This window comes from Diachasmimorpha longicaudata, unplaced genomic scaffold (genome assembly GCF_034640455.1).
Source record: "Diachasmimorpha longicaudata isolate KC_UGA_2023 unplaced genomic scaffold, iyDiaLong2 ctg00000148.1, whole genome shotgun sequence".
NCBI classification, from domain to species: Eukaryota; Metazoa; Arthropoda; class Insecta; order Hymenoptera; family Braconidae; genus Diachasmimorpha; species Diachasmimorpha longicaudata.
This window is the reverse complement of record NW_026973955.1, coordinates 37,804-56,239: the sequence shown is the minus strand read 5'-3', so window position 1 is coordinate 56,239 and position 18,436 is coordinate 37,804. Positions and strand designations below refer to the sequence as shown.

The 18,436-nt window shown below is 46.4% G+C and overlaps 3 protein-coding genes across 3 annotated transcripts; all 3 read right to left on the bottom strand.

Moving 5' to 3' along the window:
- Positions 1 to 663: 663 nt before the first annotated feature.
- LOC135172057 (uncharacterized) lies at positions 664 to 2,853 on the bottom strand. The gene has a single exon (XM_064138424.1). It carries the CDS (start codon positions 2,851 to 2,853, stop codon positions 664 to 666), a length of 2,190 nt encoding a protein of 729 aa, XP_063994494.1.
- On the bottom strand, positions 2,809 to 6,345 carry LOC135172058 (uncharacterized). Its single transcript, XM_064138426.1, has 2 exons — positions 5,039 to 6,345; positions 2,809 to 4,971 (listed from the first exon to the last, which is right to left on the bottom strand). The coding sequence occupies exons 1-2, from the start codon at positions 6,246 to 6,248 to the stop codon at positions 2,948 to 2,950; spliced, it is 3,234 nt and encodes a 1,077-aa protein (XP_063994496.1). The 5' UTR covers positions 6,249 to 6,345; the 3' UTR covers positions 2,809 to 2,947.
- A 1,501-nt stretch (positions 6,346 to 7,846) lies between these two features.
- On the bottom strand, positions 7,847 to 8,433 carry LOC135172059 (uncharacterized). Its single transcript, XM_064138427.1, has 2 exons — positions 8,264 to 8,433; positions 7,847 to 8,067 (listed from the first exon to the last, which is right to left on the bottom strand). Exons 1-2 carry the CDS (start codon positions 8,429 to 8,431, stop codon positions 7,849 to 7,851), a joined length of 387 nt encoding a protein of 128 aa, XP_063994497.1. The 5' UTR covers positions 8,432 to 8,433; the 3' UTR covers positions 7,847 to 7,848.
- Positions 8,434 to 18,436: the final 10,003 nt, after the last annotated feature.

Below are 18,436 nucleotides of genomic sequence, written 5' to 3'. Positions count from 1 at the left end.
GGGGTTACCGACTGTCAGGGGGGCGCCACCGTCAACTTTGACGGGGCGGGTTTTCAGCCGTTCGTATTTCGAATTGAAATACGAAGTTTCAAAAACCCGCGGCCCGCGAAAATGAAAATTATCTGTAAGAAAAATGTATGTTACACAAAGAAATAAATAAATAAATAAATAAAAACTAGAAAAGATTCTTTCTAAGTGTTTATTTTATTGTGAGTTTCCGGGATGATTTGGGCCGGATGGGATGGTGGGTGAGGAAGTTCCGGGAATGGCGAATAATTGGCACGTGGTGTGATAATGTTCCGATTTATTGGGTTAAATAAATATACACTGTGTGCACTCCGTGATGGTAAAAAACTATTCGGTTAATTGATAGTGGACTGTATTTTCCGCCGTGTTTAATTTGCCGATTTAACCCCGTTGGTTATCCGTTGGTAGCCAAAATTCCCCGGTGGAATTACCCGTAAGACACACCGTATGTCCTGTCCGAATGATGATGGCGTACTGACCATCGTAACGATCCCGAATTCGATCGTGACCTCTCGTTACGATGGTCAAGGGTGATTGACCGAGGTCGTCCGGTTGGTCATCCTGAATTGACCGCGGGATTTTGAACATACCGCCCGCCCTGCGTCACCCCCCTGGGTGACGATGTAGACTGTCCGTTTAATTTTGACCTTCCAGTAGGTCGCCGTTGATTGGTAGTGGTACCAATCGATGGATTGCCCGCTGCGTTTCCTTGTTGCCCTTCCAAAGTGTGACAACCCTGGTCAAGTTGTCCCGTCCTGGGTGGATCCTGATGACTCGAGCCAGGGGCCATCTGGTTGGCGGTTCCTGCTCATTTGATATGAGAACCAACGTCCCAATTTTAATGTCGTCCGTTGGTTTCCTCCACCGATAGATTTGTTGATATCGATGCACGCACTCGCGTGCCCAATGGTCCCAGAAGTTCTGCACCTTCTGCGTGATAAGTTGCCACCTGTTTAGCCGATCCGTGTTGATGTGTTCCAGACTTGGTTCTGGAATCGCTGTCAGCGATCCGCCGATGATGAAGTGCCCTGGTGTCAATGCCGTGGTGTCTTGCGGGTCGTTATTTATCGGGCAGAGTGGCCGCGAGTTCAGGATGGCTTCAACCTGAGTCAGAAGAGTCGTAAATTCCTCGTACGTCAGAGTTGAAGTTCCTATCACTCTCCGTAGGTGATGTTTCGTGGATTTAACCGCGGCCTCCCACTTGCCTCCCATGTGTGGCGAGTAGGGCGGGTTAAATCTCCATTCCGTTCCGTTTGTTGCTAGCCAGTTCCTGATGGTTGCCGATTCGCTAGATGCCTGGTGGATGATTTGCCGTAATTCCTTTTCTGCCCCGATGAAGTTTAATCCCCTGTCACTGGTCAGGGTCGCGCAAATTCCCCGTCTTGCCGTAAATCGCTTGTACGCTGCGATGAATCCGTCCGCCGTGAGGTCTGTGACCAGTTCCAAATGTGTGGCGGATGTGGCGAAGCAGACAAATAAGCAAATGTACGCCTTGTACATCGTTTTGCCTGCCCCGGAGCCTCTCCACCTCAGGATGTTGATTGGGCCGGCGAAGTCTACTCCTGAGTGAAGGAAGACTCGTGATGGTGTCACTCGTCGCGATGGCAGCTGTCCCATCAGCTGTTGAGCTCGCACAGCTCGATGACGTGCGCAGATGACGCACTTTAATATGTGTGAGCGTACTGGTGCCCGTCCTCCGATGATCCAGTACCTCTGCCGGATGTGTGCCAACGTGAGTTGCGTTCCCCCGTGGAAGCTCCTCTGATGAGCTTCCGCAATGATAAGTGATGAGAGCGGCGAGTGACGTGGGAGAATAATTGGATTCTTCTCCTCCGGATCCAATGTTGAATTCCGAAGACGTCCGCCCATGCGCATGACGTCGTTCTCCAGGTATGGCGTCAGCGTCGCCATACGATGCTTGGCTGCCAGTGATCTTCCAGCCTTCAATGTGGTGATTTCCCGTCCGAAGTATCGCTGTTGGGTGTACTTAACCCAGAACAGTCTTCCGTCCTCTATTTCCGTAGTTCCGAGTTGTGGAGAATCCGGTGTTGGTTGTCCCTTGAATTTGTTTATTGCTCGATTCACCCAGGCTGTGATTCGAGCTAGCTTGTTCCATGACGAAATCCGATTGATCAGTGCATCTTCGTCGACAATGTGCACTGGGTATGAGCTGATGGTGGGTGGTTTCGCCTCCATTGCCACCACTGATGCTAATTCCGAGGTTGATGCTAATTCCGTTGATGCTGCTACCCATTGTTCTGGTGGTTGGACAAGCCATGATGGTCCAGTCCACCAGAGATGATGCTCCCGCAATTCCGTTGGTGATATTCCTCTTGATGCGCAGTCCGCTGGATTCTCCTTGCCGTTGATGTGATTCCATTTGGCAGTAGGCAGGGTTTCTTGGATCTTGAGAACCCTGTTCTGCACAAAGTCCTTCCACCGTGATGGATCTCCGTTGATCCATGCGATGGCTACTGATGAGTCGCTCCATGAGTAGAGCTCCGCATCGTCAAGTTCCAGAGCTCGCTGTACATAGGCCATTAGATTTGTGACCATGACAGCTGCCGTGAGCTCCAGCCGTGGAATGGTCATCTTCTTGAGGGGAGCCACCTTGGTTTTGGCACAAACCAAGTTGACGTTGACTCCCGATGATGCTGACCAGGATCGAAGATAGACCGATGCACCCATTGCCAGGGTCGATGCGTCCGCAAATCCGTGAAGTTGTATTTTCTTTCCCGATGAAAGATGTAGCCATCGTGGTATTGATAGGCTGCTCAGCCGTTGAAGTTCCTCCCTGAAACTTCTCCACCGTTTAGTGTGTGTCATTGGTATTTGCTCGTCCCAGTCGAGCTTGAGCAGCCACAATTCTTGTATAAATATTTTTGCCGTGATGGTGACCGGTGCTATTAGTCCCAAAGGATCATAAATTTGCGCAATCTCGGACAGGATTACGCGTTTGGTGATGGTGTCTCCGCTGAAGTTTCTTGCCTTGAAGTGGAAAGTGTCTGTCTGAGGCTGCCAGCAGAGGCCCAGCACTTTCACTGATGATTCCCCGAATTCGATAGTTAGAGCTGATTCCGCCGATATTCCGAGTTGTCCGAGTGTCCGTGGCGCGTTGCTGCACCATTTCTGCAGTGGCATGCCGCCCGCCATGCAGAGTCCGATTAGATCCTTGATTATTTTTTCCCAATTCCTCTTCGGTTTCTGCACCTCCGTAGATATCGTCAACGTATCGCCCCCGTGCGAACGTTGATAAAGCCAAAGGAAATCGATGAGCTTCATCGATTGCCAGCTGCTTCAGCACCCGAAGAGACAGCCAAGGTGCACAGCTGGTCCCGTAAGTGACCGTTGTTAGCTGATATTCGATGATCTGGCCGTCGTCGTTCCAGAAGATTCGTTGATAGTCCCAATCATCCTGATGGACGCGAATCTGGCGGAACATTTTCTCGATGTCCGCTCCGAAGACTAATCGATGCCGACGAAGCCAGATGAGGACGTCAGAGCACTCCGTTTGAAGTTTTGGTCCTGAATGAAGGATATCATTCAGTGACACTCCCGTAGAGCTTCGATGTGAAGCGTCGAATACGACCCTTAGTTTGGTCGTCGTGCTATCCGGTCTCAGCACTCCGTGATGAGGCAAGTAGTATGCCAACCGTGTCTCTGACGTCGATGGTGCCCGTTGCATGTGATCCAAGGCCTCATACTCCTTAATGAATTTCCGGTATAGTGTATGAGCCTGTGGATCTGCCGCCAATCGCCTGTTGAGCTTCTGTAAGCGAATCCGAGCCGTCGATGCTGTATCCCCTAGGACGGCAGGCGATGATTTAAACGGTAGACGTACTGTATACCGTCCCGTTGCGTCTCTTCTATGAGTTTCCACAAAATGCTGCTCGCATTCTGCATCAGCCTTACTCATTACCGTTGATGGGTTGTCCGGTATTTCTTCCTGCGTCCAGAACTTCTTTAAGCAGTCCAATAATTGTTGGTTGATGGTCCGTGTGGTCACCCTCAGTGACCGCTTCTTAGCGCAGCCTGTACAGCAGACTGGCCCCGACACTACCCAGCCAAAGGATGTCTGCTGGGCTATGAGACCTGTTCCGTTGTATCTCATAATTCCGTCCGTGATAATTTTTCCGTAGTAATCAGCTCCGATGATTATGTCGATAGCCCCAGGTTGTAGGAATGTCCGATCCGCCAAATTGAGTTTCCAAAGTTCCTGGGGAGTCCGTGTGTCACAGGCAAATGGTGGGATCTTTGCCGTGAGCTTGCTCATGATGTGAGCCTCCAAGTTGAGCAACGCAGTAGAATTGTGTCTCGGTTGTAAGTCGAATGACACAACCCCACGCGTGCTTCCCGAGGAAGTTTCTCCGATGCCGACAATTGATAGTGATGAGGACCTCCGTTTCAATTGTAGTTGATTGACCAAGCGCTCAGATACCAATGACACTTCTGAGCCTTGGTCGATGAGGATCCTTGCTGGTCTTGAGTATCCGTGGTGATTCAGGGCAATAACCCTTGCCGTTGCCAGGACGACCAGTTGATTTCCCTGTTGACAGCTCTGTTGAGCTTCCAATACGTTGCGCGTGTCCACCTGATTGACCGACTGCGGTTCCGAATGATATTGATCCCCGTGGTGATTGTCCGGTTGCTTCTCCGAGAGTGGTTCCTCTTCACGAGGCATGGCTTCTTCATGGGATTTCTGTCCGAATTGATTTTCCGCCGAATGTTGATGATCACCCGAATATTGCTGTTTTGCCGGTAGATTTTCCGAGTGGTGGTACACTTCCGAGTTATAAGATTCCCCGAGATGAATCTGAGAGGTCGTCGACCTCTTCCCCGATGGTGATGCGCCGTGTTGTTGGTCCTGGCGTGATGCTGGTCCCGGTTGTTCGTTGACAGGAACCGCCTTGATGCTCGCTCCGGTTCCGGTTCCCGTGATGTTTCCTGTCAACGTACACAGCGGTTAAGGTAGCCGATATTTATTATAGTGTATAATAAAGAGCTACTTAACCGCTCGTGCTAGGCTCCGATGATGTGCTGGCCTTTGTTGAGTTTTCCGGCGTATCGTGCCTCCTCTCGTGGATGAGAGTGTGGTGCAACCCGTTGCAATGCCGACACCTCCTGGTGCTCTTACATTTTGTTGCCCGATGAGGCCCCAAGCAGTTGTAACACAGTCCCTCGTCTACGAGGAACTGCCTCTTTTGAACGGCATTCATGCCGAAGAACTTGGCACACTCCGGTCCAATCCAGTGTGGCCCTCCGCAGGCCACACATGCCGTCCTTTTGTTCGAGGTTCCCTTAACCTCTGATGATGGTCCCGATGATGTTCCGTGATGGACCTTTGCTGACTGTTTCGGCCGTTCCGAAGTCAGCTTTTCCCCTTCCCTCTCGATATTTTCCCAGGCCCTTGCTCGGGCCCTGAGAAACTCGAGGAAGGTCTCCAGCTGCGGGGGATCTGTGGAGTCTCCCAGCTTCAGCTCCCAGTCCTGGCTGGAGTTCCGATCAAGAGACCTCCTAATTAGGTGACAGATCATTATGTCCCACCATTCTGTCGGTGCCCCGAGGTTCTTGAGAGCCGTGAGCGATTCCGTAACCGCGTCAATTACCTGAAGGAGGCTCTTAGACGATAGCTCCTTCACGTCCTTCAGTTTCAACAGCCGATTTAAATGAGCTGCCATAATCAGCCGTGGGTTCTCGTACCGGGCTACGAGCTTCTTCCAGGCTGTCTCATAGTGGGCAGCTCCCGTCCCGATGTTGGTGATGAGCTCTGCCGCCGATCCCTTTAGCGCCTTCCTTAGCCGTATCATCTTGTCCATATCCGAATAGCCGGCCTGGCTGTGGACAAGTGATACGTAGGCGTCGTGGAAGTTTCTCCACTCCGAGTAGGTGCCGTGGAACTCCGGCACCTGTAATCGTTCCAAATGGCTGGTTGAGGATCCCTGTTGAGTTCCCGATCCGCGTTGTGGGAGACTAGCCGCTCTACGGCCTAGCTCGTCCATCGCCTTCCTATAGATTCTGTCCGCCTGGGCGAACATATCTTCGGCGAAGTAAGGGTGGTCCATTACTTCTTCGCCTGATTCCTCAATCAGCTTCTCGTGGTAGGCCGAGAATTTGGACCACGTGTCCCCTACCACGATCCGATTTGATTGGAGCTCATCATAGCGAAGGGCTCCTGCCTCTTCGCTCCGCAGCCTTTCCGTGATCTCCCGTAGAGATCTCATCCGAGTTAGTTGGATCCTGATCCGGTTTTCCACACTACTGGGCCAAGGTGTGATAGACCTCCTAGTCTTAGTAACCGGCTCCGATACCAGTTCCTTGGAGGAGGCCTCCTCCGATGCGTTGCCGGGAATTTCCGTTGTGGGATCCTCCGAAATTCCCATCGATGCGAGAATCCGGTCATTCTCTTCCACCATCGTGGTCCATAATTGGGAGGGATCTCGTTCCATTATTACTGATGAGTGTCCCTTTAAATTGTAATTTAAATTTAGTAAATTTGGACCCAACTAACTATGTATCCCTTATTTGATGAGTGGCGCATGCGTTGACACGGGATGTATAAGCGCTGATGGTTGACTTACCGATTGGTTGGTAAGTATTTACCGACTGTTGTTATTGTACCGCCGCTGAGTTACCGACCGCCTCGTCGATCGATAACGCGCTCGATGCCGAGTTGAGCGCCCGGTGTGTTCGACCTTGATACCTCTCGGGTAATCCGATGTAAACAAAGCCCGTTGCTATTGTCCCGTACGTAATCCCTTGAGGAATTTGGCCGATGTCCTCGCCGAGTCCGTGGGTTCTATGAAGTGGGCCCCGTAGATTACCGCGTGGCCGGCGTCCTTTATCCCACGTAGAATTCCCACGATGAATTTTCCGATGCACTTCACACACTTCACTCCCGAATCCGGCTCGAAGGACCAATGTTTATTTTATTGTGAGTTTCCGGGATGATTTGGGCCGGATGGGATGGTGGGTGAGGAAGTTCCGGGAATGGCGAATAATTGGCACGTGGTGTGATAATGTTCCGATTTATTGGGTTAAATAAATATACACTGTGTGCACTCCGTGATGGTAAAAAACTATTCGGTTAATTGATAGTGGACTGTATTTTCCGCCGTGTTTAATTTGCCGATCTAACCCCGTTGGTTATCCGTTGGTAGCCAAAATTCCCCGGTGGAATTACCCGTAAGACACACCGTATGTCCTGTCCGAATGATCATGGCGTACTGACCATCGTAACGATCCCGAATTCGATCGTGACCTCTCGTTACGATGGTCAAGGGTGATTGGCCGAGGTCGTCCGGTTGGTCATCCTGAATTGACCGCGGGATTTTGAACACTAAGGTTTTCCCCACCCGAATCCTATTTAATAATAATTTAAAAATAAAAGATGTAAATATTTAAAAAGAAGGACACAAATATTTATTTAAAAAAAACTTTTTTTATTAAAAAAAAACTTAAAACTAAAATACAATTAATAATAATAATAAATCTAAATCTAAAATACTTTTTTTTCTTAATATTTAAACTTAAAACTAAGGGAAAGAAATCGAGGGAAATAAATAAAAATAGAAAAAAGAAAATATTTATATTAAAAAAAAATTTTATTAAAAAATAAAACTTAAAACTAAAATACAAATTTTTTTTTTTTTTTTTTGTTTTTCCTAATTTTATTTTCTAATTTAAAGCTAAGGGAAATAAATAAATAAATAAACAAGTAAATATTGATTTTTAAATTTTGTTTTATTTTTAAAAAAACTTAAAATTAAAAATACATTTTTTTTAAAATTTAAATCAAGTTGGAGGGGGGGGGGGGCAGGGGTCTCAGTCCCACTGCTCCAGGGACCAGTCCTCCTCCGTCAGGTCAGGCTGGGCGGGCTCCTCCCCGAAGAGGATCCTCAGCGCCCAGGCATCCTCGACGTCGTATAGGACGAGCACCTGCTCGCCCTCGGCCTCGAACTGGCGCGACTCGCGCCTCACAGCGCGGATCCACCGCGCTCTCGGGGTGTCTGGGCCGACACCTCCCTCCCAACGGGCTCCGGCCTGAAACAAAAGGAAAATAAAAATACATTAATATACAATAATTATAGGAAAATGAGGAAGGAAGGGGGTATTTTTTAGGAGAGGAATAGCCAGATGGGGATGACAGGAAGGGGTTAAAGGGAATAAAGGGGGGTTTACAGAGAGAGAGAGAGAGAGAGAGAGAGAGAGAGAGAGAGAGAGAGAGCCAAAAACTTACCATGAAGGCCTCGTCCTCGACATCCGCCAACCATTTGGCGGCCCTGGCGTGCAAATCCTGGATGGCGAAAATGTTTTCGCCTTCCAGGGATTCACCCTCCTCGTCCTCCCACCGCAGCCACGTATTTGCCTCCCTCAGGTAGGCTCTCTCCCTCCTGGTGGCCAGCATGTGTAAATTGAAAAACAACACAATGAATTGAAAATTAAAAAAAGATAAACAGAATGAATGAATTTAAAAATTAAAAAAAAAACAAAGAGAAGAAGAATGAATTTAACAAACTAAAAAACTAAAACAAACGAAAAACGAAAAATCTAAAAACTAAAAACAAACGAAAAATTGAAAAACTAAAACGCACAAAATGAATTTAAAACTAAAACAAACGAAAAACAAAAAAAAATCAAAAAACTAAAACAAACAAAATGAATTTAAAACTGAAACAAAAGAAAAACGAAAAACCAAAAAAACTAAAACAATAACGAAAATAATATGAAAAAAAAAACGCGGATTTGAAATTTAAAAAAAAAACGCGAAACGTATAGGCATGCCGACATTTAAACAATATAAAAATACGCGAAATGAAAACCAAAAAAAAAAAAACCAAGAATATAAAAATACGCGAAATGAACCCACAGACGCGAAAAAATGAAAATTAAAAAAAAAAACCGCGAAACACATATAAAAAATCGCGAGAAAAACGTCACGCACCAAAAACCGCGAAACCCCACGAAAAACATGCACAAATAAATATTTAAAAAAAAAAAAAACTTACCTCGCGGACGTAATCCTCCTGGCAGGCTCCTGCACACGTCACTTTCACCATTTTTTCAATTTTTTTAAAAAACACACAAAAAAACGCTAAAACAGGACAAGACACTAGTCCTCGGGGATGTCGGTGGTGAAAGAGGGCGAATAGTGGGACCTCACGGTTTATATAACTTTTGCCCCACTATTTCGCCCTCAACCCTCTAAACCGTAAGTTAGAAGGAGATGAGGGTAAGGATATATGCGGGAAAGACGAGGAAAAAGTCAAAATTGTTCTCTAAACCCTCTAAACAACGAGAAGGAAAGAGACAATAAACGAAAGACTACAGGACGCCGACGAAGAAGAAGCGAGAGAGAAATTTCTCCTAGCTTCTACGTGAAAAAAAAGGGCAGGGGACAGGAGAGGGAATATTGGGTCTTGCCTAGCAATAAAAAAAAAGTCACGACTCACAGGTAATGCAATAAAATGTATGACTTTTATTTCAGCTATTCAAAAAATACAAACATGTTTAATGAATTTTTAAGCCGAACGGTTACTGGGTGATAACGGGGTGAAATCAAGACTCTGGATGACCAATCCTTCATCATCATCATCCCCGCTTTGATCCAATTGCATCGCAATTTGATCAAGCTCTTTTTGGCGCTGCGTTGGAGCCCATCGACCTTCGTAATCGTCCTCGCGATTCCTTTGTTCTAGATTCGCGCCCAACGCGACTAGAACGGCCTCGATTTCCTCGATAGTTTTTCGCGGTTCTGAAATGAAAAAAATACAAGATTAGCTTAAATCAATCTAATCTCAAAATTCGTATAATTGATTGATTGAATATTTACTTTTCGGGGTTGAGGCCGCGAAATTCAATGATCCATGCTGAGCATCTTCACCCTCGCGTTCCAGGATTAAATTGATTACCGATGGAGTGCTGGGAATGATCTCGATCGATGAATCCAATTCCATCATGGGCTCAGGGATGATATCCTTCGATGTGTTGTCCTTGGATCGATTTTTTTCTGATTCGCGAGCTCTAAATTGTCTTTGTTTTTCCTTAGCTAGTTCGCGACGTTTTTCGCGAGCGATAAAGTCGGCCTTCTTTTTTTCCGCGAGTTTTAAACGTTTTTCGCGAGCCTGTATTTTATTCAGATCCTTTTTCTTATCAATGTAGTTCACTTGATTGAATAAATCAAGATCTTTTTCTAACATATTAATCCATAACTTTTTTTCTTCTGTACTCACTTGCATAATTTCACTTGTTTTTTTATTATTGACTTTCAGGATTTTAGAGCCACTTTGAGTGCTACCGGCTGATTTATGGCCCAATCGTCTGGCTGAGTTTTTCTTCTTCTTTTCAACCTTTTGAAGGTCAAAGTCAATATTTATGACAGGACCTGTCTTGGAAATCTCATGTCTTTGAAGTTTCACTTTTTTCACTATTTTTTCAATTGATCTTTTCTCATCACTGTTATATTGCACTACACGATCACTAATTATCTTAATTCCGTTTTGATTGGCCTTGTTTCCACCATATTTAGATTTTTTAGGTTTAAAAGTTCCAGGCTGATAACCTGATTGATAACTGGATTTTGGAGATGAGCTCATTTGACTTGATGTCATTTTGACGTAAAAAACGTAAATGCAGTAAAATGATCTCACTGGGGTCCTTGATGCATCCCTAGTTTAGAGGAGGAGGGGCTAAGTTTTCCACACTTTTTTGAAGATTTGCCCTTGGTGGGGGGTCCTTTGCATACCTGATGGGGGCGGATGCTCGAGTTTTCCTTTCCCCCCCCCCCCACTTGTTTTGCATTTGTTGGCTATTGAAAGGAAAGGTCAATGATTGGCCCATTTCCTTTCTTGTAGACCAATGTCTCCTCCCCCGCAGGGAGATAATATTCTTCCTCACACGCCCTAAAAAAGTAGTACCAATAGAGTTTTTCCCCCACTCCTGCTTTGCATAATCTTGTGTGTTCTATGCAGTCGAAAAAACCATTTGACTTCGACATTTTATATAATAATACATCACTATTATGCACAATTGCTTTAGTAACCACAGCCAAAGTTTTTGCATTTTTCGCATATTTCTTTTCATTTAATAAATTCGCGATTGCAATGCTTCTCAGTGATGGAGGATTATATCTCATTTGAAAATTCGATTCGATTTCTTTATTAGATTCTGCAGGTTCTTCATTGTAACATACTTTAAAAGTCGTACACATGTCTATGCCCTCATCTTGAGAGTGTAATTTATCCCTGCGATATCTGATATGGATTTTATTCCATATTTCACCGAGAAATTTATATTTGCATACACAAGAAGGATCAACAAGGAAATCTTCCACTTCGCATTCCAATCCTGACCCTATCGCGATTTTCCGCGCTTTTGTTGGACTGCACATGTCATCACTATCTAGGTAATCATCATCGGTATATTTATCAACACATACGCGTACTCTTTTCTGGCGAAATTGAGGCTTTTGTCGCCCCTCATACGATTCGCGACCCGCGAGATATTTTTTAAGGGACTCTAAATCGTAACTTGCAAAGTTTTTAGACATTTTTACTATTGCAATGCCTTTTAACGAATGACAACAAACGCGTCACTCGATTTAACAAAAAAAATCGGTATAGGAAGGTTCCATGGTAAGAGTGGGGGTACCGCGCAACATACAAAAACCGCGAAAGTGGGGCGCATGTGTGACGCCGCCGCCGCAGAACTCCCTGCGGTGGGGGATAATGTGTGACGGTTATAGGTCTGTCATGCGTATAGTGGGGGATTCTGCCCCCTCCACTCTCATACGTAGCGCTATAAAACGCGGGTGCTCGCGGTGGATTTGATTCAGTCGTCCTGATTTCATCCATTCATTTTTTCAACATGGAGAGCAACAAACAAAAGGGATTCAGTGATGCTGAACAGCATGTGGTCTTGTCTCAAGTTATATCTTTGAATAGATCAGAGACAAAACAAATTCGTGTCGGCTTAAAAGTTACGTGTTTCGGTCAATTCGTCCCGGTTGTGCAATTTATGGGCGTACGCCCGAAACGCGCCATATTGTCAATGACACGAGAAGAATGGACCCTTTTTTTCAACGATTTGGATGCTGTAACCGATTACTTTGACCCTGAGAAGTTCCACCCAAAGATCAACCACAATCTACCTGCAAAGGAATTTGGGGCCATAAACGTGAAATTCCACCGCAGTTTTGAAAATCCCTGCGTGACCTTTGTTCGCAATGATGATGCAAATCAGACTCCCATAATGATGATGGGACAGAGCATCATTACATTGAAAAACAAGGCTGCATGGATTAATCAGTGGCTGGATTTCTTGGAGACATTGCCTCTCAAGGAATATAAGGAATCGCTTGTACAATCAATTAAAGGAATTGCTATGAATTATATGGATTATAATAGAATGCCTGCCACGGAGGATCTTCATCATCGCATACGCGTAAATTTCGAGGAAATTTATCTCTTGGCTCGCGATGATCTTCGACGTACAATACCCCACGAAAATCTTGGTTATTTGTATCAATTATTTGGAGAATTATTCCATAATTGTTACAATTATTTGGATAAATTCGCGGGAGGGGCTTACAGAATGCCCTCATATTAAAAAACCATACACATATGATTTTATGTAACTCATTTGTAAAATGGAACCTACGATTTTATGAAATATAAAAAAAGATAAAATTTAAACCCTATGTTTAATTATTTATTACAAAAACCCTCAACATCTTTTCAGGTATAAAAAAGACGGAAGGCAAAAAACATTTTTGATCTTTAAATAAAAAAAAAACCTTTTAAAAGGAAACAACATGCACTAAAAGAGAGAGAAAAACATAGTCAAAAAAAAAGGAGACATCGTTGAGAATTTTTCCAACGGTCTTCCATAGAAAGGGAAAATTTATTGCCCTAAAAACCTGTAAAAAAAATCATCCATTTACTGCGCCATTCATGCCAGGGCATTGCGCAATCCTCCATCTAAAAAAAAAAAAATAATGGGCCCAGTTTCCCTTAACACGTGAACGACATTCCATTGCATAACAATGGAATGCTTTCAGGCGTTTTGGGACCTGCCCGCATTCCTTAGTCACCCACCCACCACCCACTTCCTGTCGAACAATGACATTTTTTGGGGACCCTCACCCCAGGGGGCCCTAGAGCGGCGACGTCCTCCTCAAAGGACAATGGGGAAAACGTGTTCGGACACGTCTTGAAAAAAGGGGGAAGGGGGGCGATTCCTGGAAGAAAATTCGCCAATCGTGCCCACTTACTACTCCTTGGATATATCCTCACCCCTGACGGATTAGCTGCTGACCCTGAAAAGACTGCCCCTATCACTAATTACCCCCCACCCCGAAATATTAAGGAATTACAACGATTTCTTGGTATGGTAGGGTGGTATTCCCGATTCCTGCCCCAATTATCCAACGACAAAGTCCCCCTCCTCCTCCTCTTACATATAGACCAACCCTGGACCTGGACCGACGATCAACAGACTGCCTTCGACGCCCTTAAACAATCCCTCATCACCACCCCCGTCCTCGCCCGACCTGACTTCGACAAGCCCTTTACCATCCAGACTGACGCCAGTGACGTTGCCATCGGAGCCGTCCTTACGCAAGAGTCCGAATTTGGCTCCGACCATTTAAATAATAAAGCCTCCCTTGGCTCTGACCGACCCATTTATTTCGCCAGCCGAGTTCTTACCCCGGCTGAGCGTAACTATACTGTGACCGAAAGAGAATGCCTCGCAGTGCTGTGGGCTATTAGGAAATTCCGCCCTTATCTCGAAGGAAGTAAATTTAGAGTCATCACTGATCATGCTAGCCTGAAATGGCTAGTGAATTTCAAGAACGCCACCGGCCGAGTAGCCCGTTGGGCCCTCGAACTCCAGTCCCATGACTTTGACCTAGTCCACCGTAAAGGATCCCTTCATGTCGTCCCCGATGCCCTTTCCCGTATTTGTCCCCATACCCTAGCCGCCCTTGACCTAATGCAATCCTCCCCTGACAGATGGTACCAGAAGAAAAAGACAGACGTCAAAGAAAATCCCCATAAATACCCTGACTGGACAGTAGACGACGACGTTCTATACTATTTACGCCCCTGTCCCCAGATTGATCCGACAGTCCCTGATCTGAACCGATGGAAGACCGTTCTTCCCCCGGGACTCAGACTTGCCACTATTCAGGATGCCCATGACAGTCCCTATGCTGCCCATGGAGGTATCGATAAAACGTACCAAAGGGTTTCGACTTATTTTTATTGGCCGGGTATTTATCGCGATGTCGCTAAGTATGTCCGAGCTTGCCCCTCCTGTCAGCGATATAAATCGATCCAAACCGGACCCCGTGGATTAATGCGCGAGCGGACGACCACCGAACCCTGGTCCACCGTCGCAGGTGATATTATGGGCCCCTTTCCCCCCAGTCGTAGCCAAAACCGGTACATACTTGTCCTTGAGGACGTTTTCACCCGGTATGTAGAATTAAAACCCCTTCGAAAGGCCACTGCAAAAAATATTTGGAAGATCCTGTATGAAACAGTGATCCTGCGCTGGGGAAAACCGCAGTTTTTCCTCAGCGATAATGGTACGGAATTTGTAGGAAAAGACTTGGCCCAACCCTTAGCCCAATTAGGAATTACCCACATAACCACCCCTCCCTACCATCCCCAGTCCAACCCTGTCGAACGAGTTAATCGATCCCTGAAACCCATGCTTGGCATTTATACGGGAGAAGATCATAGGAATTGGGACCAATTCCTACCCGAATTTGCCTTCGCCCTCAACACCTCAGTCCACTCCTCCCTTGGCCTTTCCCCAGCATTCCTGAATATGGGTCGTATCCCTGCTCCCCTCAGTCCTATTGCCGAATCAACCCCCAAATCACCTGAACCCTTAACCTCGTCACCCCCGGGACCGTGGCAGTCGCGCGTTGAGCGTATGACTTATTTTTATGACCTCGCACGAAAATATATGGGTGAAGCTTTCGCGAAACAAGCCGAACGGTATAACCTCGGACGGAAAGATCTCGCGTTCGCGGTCGGAGACCTGGTTCTACGAAAACATCGCCCCCTCTCCCATGCTGCTACCCATTTCACCGCAAAGTTAGCCCCTAAATACGATGGCCCCTACCTCGTCTTAAACGTAATTTCCCCTATAATGTATGACTTGGAAGACCCCCATGGTAATCGAATCCCCAAAATTCACATATCTGACCTCAGACCCTTTGTCTCCCGCTCCCCTTTAGGTATCACCGAAAATGCTAAGGATGAAAAGGACTCCCCTCTTCGGGAGAGGGCCATATCGTGCCCCAGTGGGGGAGGCAACCCCCAAGACGCCACCACACACCCAGGAATGGTGGGATATGGAGGAGATGCTCCGTCAAGCTCGGATGGAGACGGACCAATACCGCCAATACGGACACCCACCGGTCAGGAGCCCCCCCAGGACGAGGACGTCGGAGACGTCCACTTACCAAACCCCGGAGACGTCGACCAGGGAAGACTCGGAGGAGCTCTCCCTTCCCCCCTCACCTGTTCCCTCCCTGGACATCCCTACCCCTCGCTCACTCTCCCCCATAGAATATCCCCATTTCCAACCCACCTCGTCAGAAGACGAGGTCGCCCCCGAAAAATCCCCACTCTCCCCCTCACCAACCCCGGAGACCTTAAGCCCATCGCCAACCGGCTCCGATCCCGAAATCCCTGATTTCCCCCTACAACTGTCACTCCTCAGACGTCCACCCACCCCACGAATCTCCCTCATGAGCCTCCACACCCCCTCCACTTCCTCACACACCCCCCAAAATCAACCCCCAAAACCCATCCCTGCTCTGATGTCCCTTCACATCCCTCGACCCGCAAACCTCCCTCCCAGCTCTGTCCCTTCATCCCCCAAACCCTCTATCAATCGCGCCCACAAACCCTCTCCCAAGCGTTCCCATTACGTGAGGCGAGCCCCTGGATTCCCCCAATTAGCCCCCATCCCCAAACACTCCCCCCTCCTTTTCACCGGTTGCTGGAAGTGCAACGGCGCCCACCAGGCAAGTATCTGCCCCATCGGTGCCCGCCGTTGTTACTTCTGTGGCCGGTGGGGGGAGGATGTTCGCTCCTGCCCGACTGCAGGCTCCTCCCGTAAAAAGAAGATCCGGTGGACGACCCCCAAACTTTCTTTTTTATTTATGTTTTCATTCTCTAATTCTTTTTCATGTACAGTTAGTATAATGTGTATTTTTTCTTTTATAATAAATATCCTGTACAGTCCGTAAATTGCCCGTTATGATTTTTAGTTGACGCTCCCCTCATTGTATTTGTTAGATTAGGATAATTATTGTTAATAAGCGGGAAAGTCACCCGCGGAGAAACCCTGCTGGGTTGAGGGAGAAGCAGGGGTATATTTTAAGTCCCGAAGAATCAATTGTTCTCAAATGTCCTAATCACCTACTAGCCTCTCTTCTAGCTCGCCGTTCCTGGAGTCGACGTTGGAAAAATAAGGTTTGATATCGTTCAACATGGGGTTGTGGAAACCCCATGTATTCTCTACCCCCGGGACAGCTGTGACGAGGCAACATAACCCTAGAGGTTATGTTGATTTTTGCCCTCCGCACGCCCCCTATTTCTTACTAAATATTCATACACACCGTTGGAGAGCCCCTTTCCTTAGTTCCTTCCCCTTCCCCCAATCCCCTACTCACCGCGCTCGGACAGCGCGAGAAACACCAGCAAGAAGCACCACTGAAGGATGGGATGACGTAGGCCGTCCCCCTCCTTCCCGCGGTCCCCTACTCACCACGCTCAGCCACCAACGTAAGAGGATGATGACGTAGCGTGTCCCCCTCCGCCGCAGTCCCCTGTTCACCACGCGCTACAGGACAATGGGCGCACACGCACGTTGCGTAGTGCGTCACCCCGCCACCTCTCAGCCCCCGAAGATGCCCACAAGCATCGATCGGTGGATCAGGAGAAGGCGAAGAACTCACCCCGGAAACGGACGAAATTGGGCCGAGGACCCCCGAATACTTCGGGGAGTTCCTCAAGTGGACAATAACTCGTCACTCGTCGTTCGGCTGTCAATCAAGTGATACAGTGCGCCCCGTTATCTAATATTATAAATCGCGGAGAATTAGTGAACTGGCCCAGGACTTCAGAGTTGGAAGAGAGGCTCCTACTGGACCAGGATTCACCCAGGAAGAGGCTAAAGACCCGGAGGACCCCAAATAAGGAGGACAGAACCCCCAGAAATAAGGAGAATTGGCATCACCCGAGTGAGTACCCTTTCTTTTCCCCTCATCTTCCAGCGGCATCATCTCCCCCAATTGCGTTTCCCGGAACCCCTCCAACGGTGACAATTAACTTTGTTCTCTTCTAGTTATAAATAATCTCATCATTGTATTATTCGTATTATTATTATTGTTTAATTTATATTGGATCCCTCAATTCTTCCCCTTTTGTTTCAAAGTAGAGCCACCCCCTTTTTCATTATATAAATTCAAAAGTGGTCCGACAAGCGACCTGCCTGCCCCCCACCCCTGAGATATTCCAAGAAACAGGTATTTTTATAAATATTGTACTATTGAACAAACTATTGTATGATCGCGTCATTAATATTATATTTTTCATTAATTATACTTTGACTCCCAACATTGTAATTCAATTAATTAATATTTCAAATAAATGTATTTAAGATAACAGCCTCTGCCCCGTTTTATTTAATAATTGACCCGCCCTCTAATTTAAATCATTAATAAATTAGGGAAAAGGTCACAACGTAATTCTCAAACTTTGTCGATATTAAAAATCCTGAGTTACAACCATCATTCTTCTGTATTTTCAAGTCATCGAATCGTTAGGATTCAGAATAAACGCGGCTTCTTTTTGTTCGTTTGAGGACTACCGATTGAAAAATGACATTTTCGTCAAGAAACAGAATACAACAGGAACTTATGTTATGTTATCAATGGAATATAGATTATCTATAAGTTTTTCCTTCTATCTATCTTATAATATGAACACCGTTACTTTCTCAGTATAATACTATGTAATTTCAGCTGCTCTTTGCAAAAAATCACATTTCTCGTCATTCAGGTTTAATTTACCTTTGCGCTGTATCACTTTAACCATAATTAACTTTGTGATGTCCAAAACCCTATATCAATAGTTTTTCCTGCATTTTCCATAAATATTAACCACAAGGAAACACATTCCTTAAACAATACACACCACCTTGCAAAAACCCATCCAATTTCACCGTCCCAGTCACAAAAACACTACGTCATCCAAAAATTGGTTTCGCCATTTAGGTGAGTGCATTCACCCTAACAAAAGAATGACACATGCCAGAGCATTGAACTCCACCGCGGAAATCATGCACTGCCAAAACCGCTGACTTGACAGGTCGATCCCCTTTAAGA

What these genes read in the sequence shown, in the direction of transcription:
- LOC135172057 (XM_064138424.1), bottom strand. Translation starts at nt 2,853, where the DNA reads ATGACACACACTAAACGGTGGAGAAGTTTCAGGGAGGAACTTCAACGG.
- LOC135172058 (XM_064138426.1), bottom strand. Translation starts at nt 6,248, where the DNA reads ATGAGATCTCTACGGGAGATCACGGAAAGGCTGCGGAGCGAAGAGGCA. An exon ending in ATCGGAGCCTAGCACGAGCG is followed by an intron (nt 4,972 to 5,038) that starts GTTAAGTAGCTC and finishes GTACGTTGACAG; the next exon opens with GAAACATCACGGGAACCGGA.
- LOC135172059 (XM_064138427.1), bottom strand. Translation starts at nt 8,431, where the DNA reads ATGCTGGCCACCAGGAGGGAGAGAGCCTACCTGAGGGAGGCAAATACG. An exon ending in TCGAGGACGAGGCCTTCATG is followed by an intron (nt 8,068 to 8,263) that starts GTAAGTTTTTGG and finishes CTTTTGTTTCAG; the next exon opens with GCCGGAGCCCGTTGGGAGGG.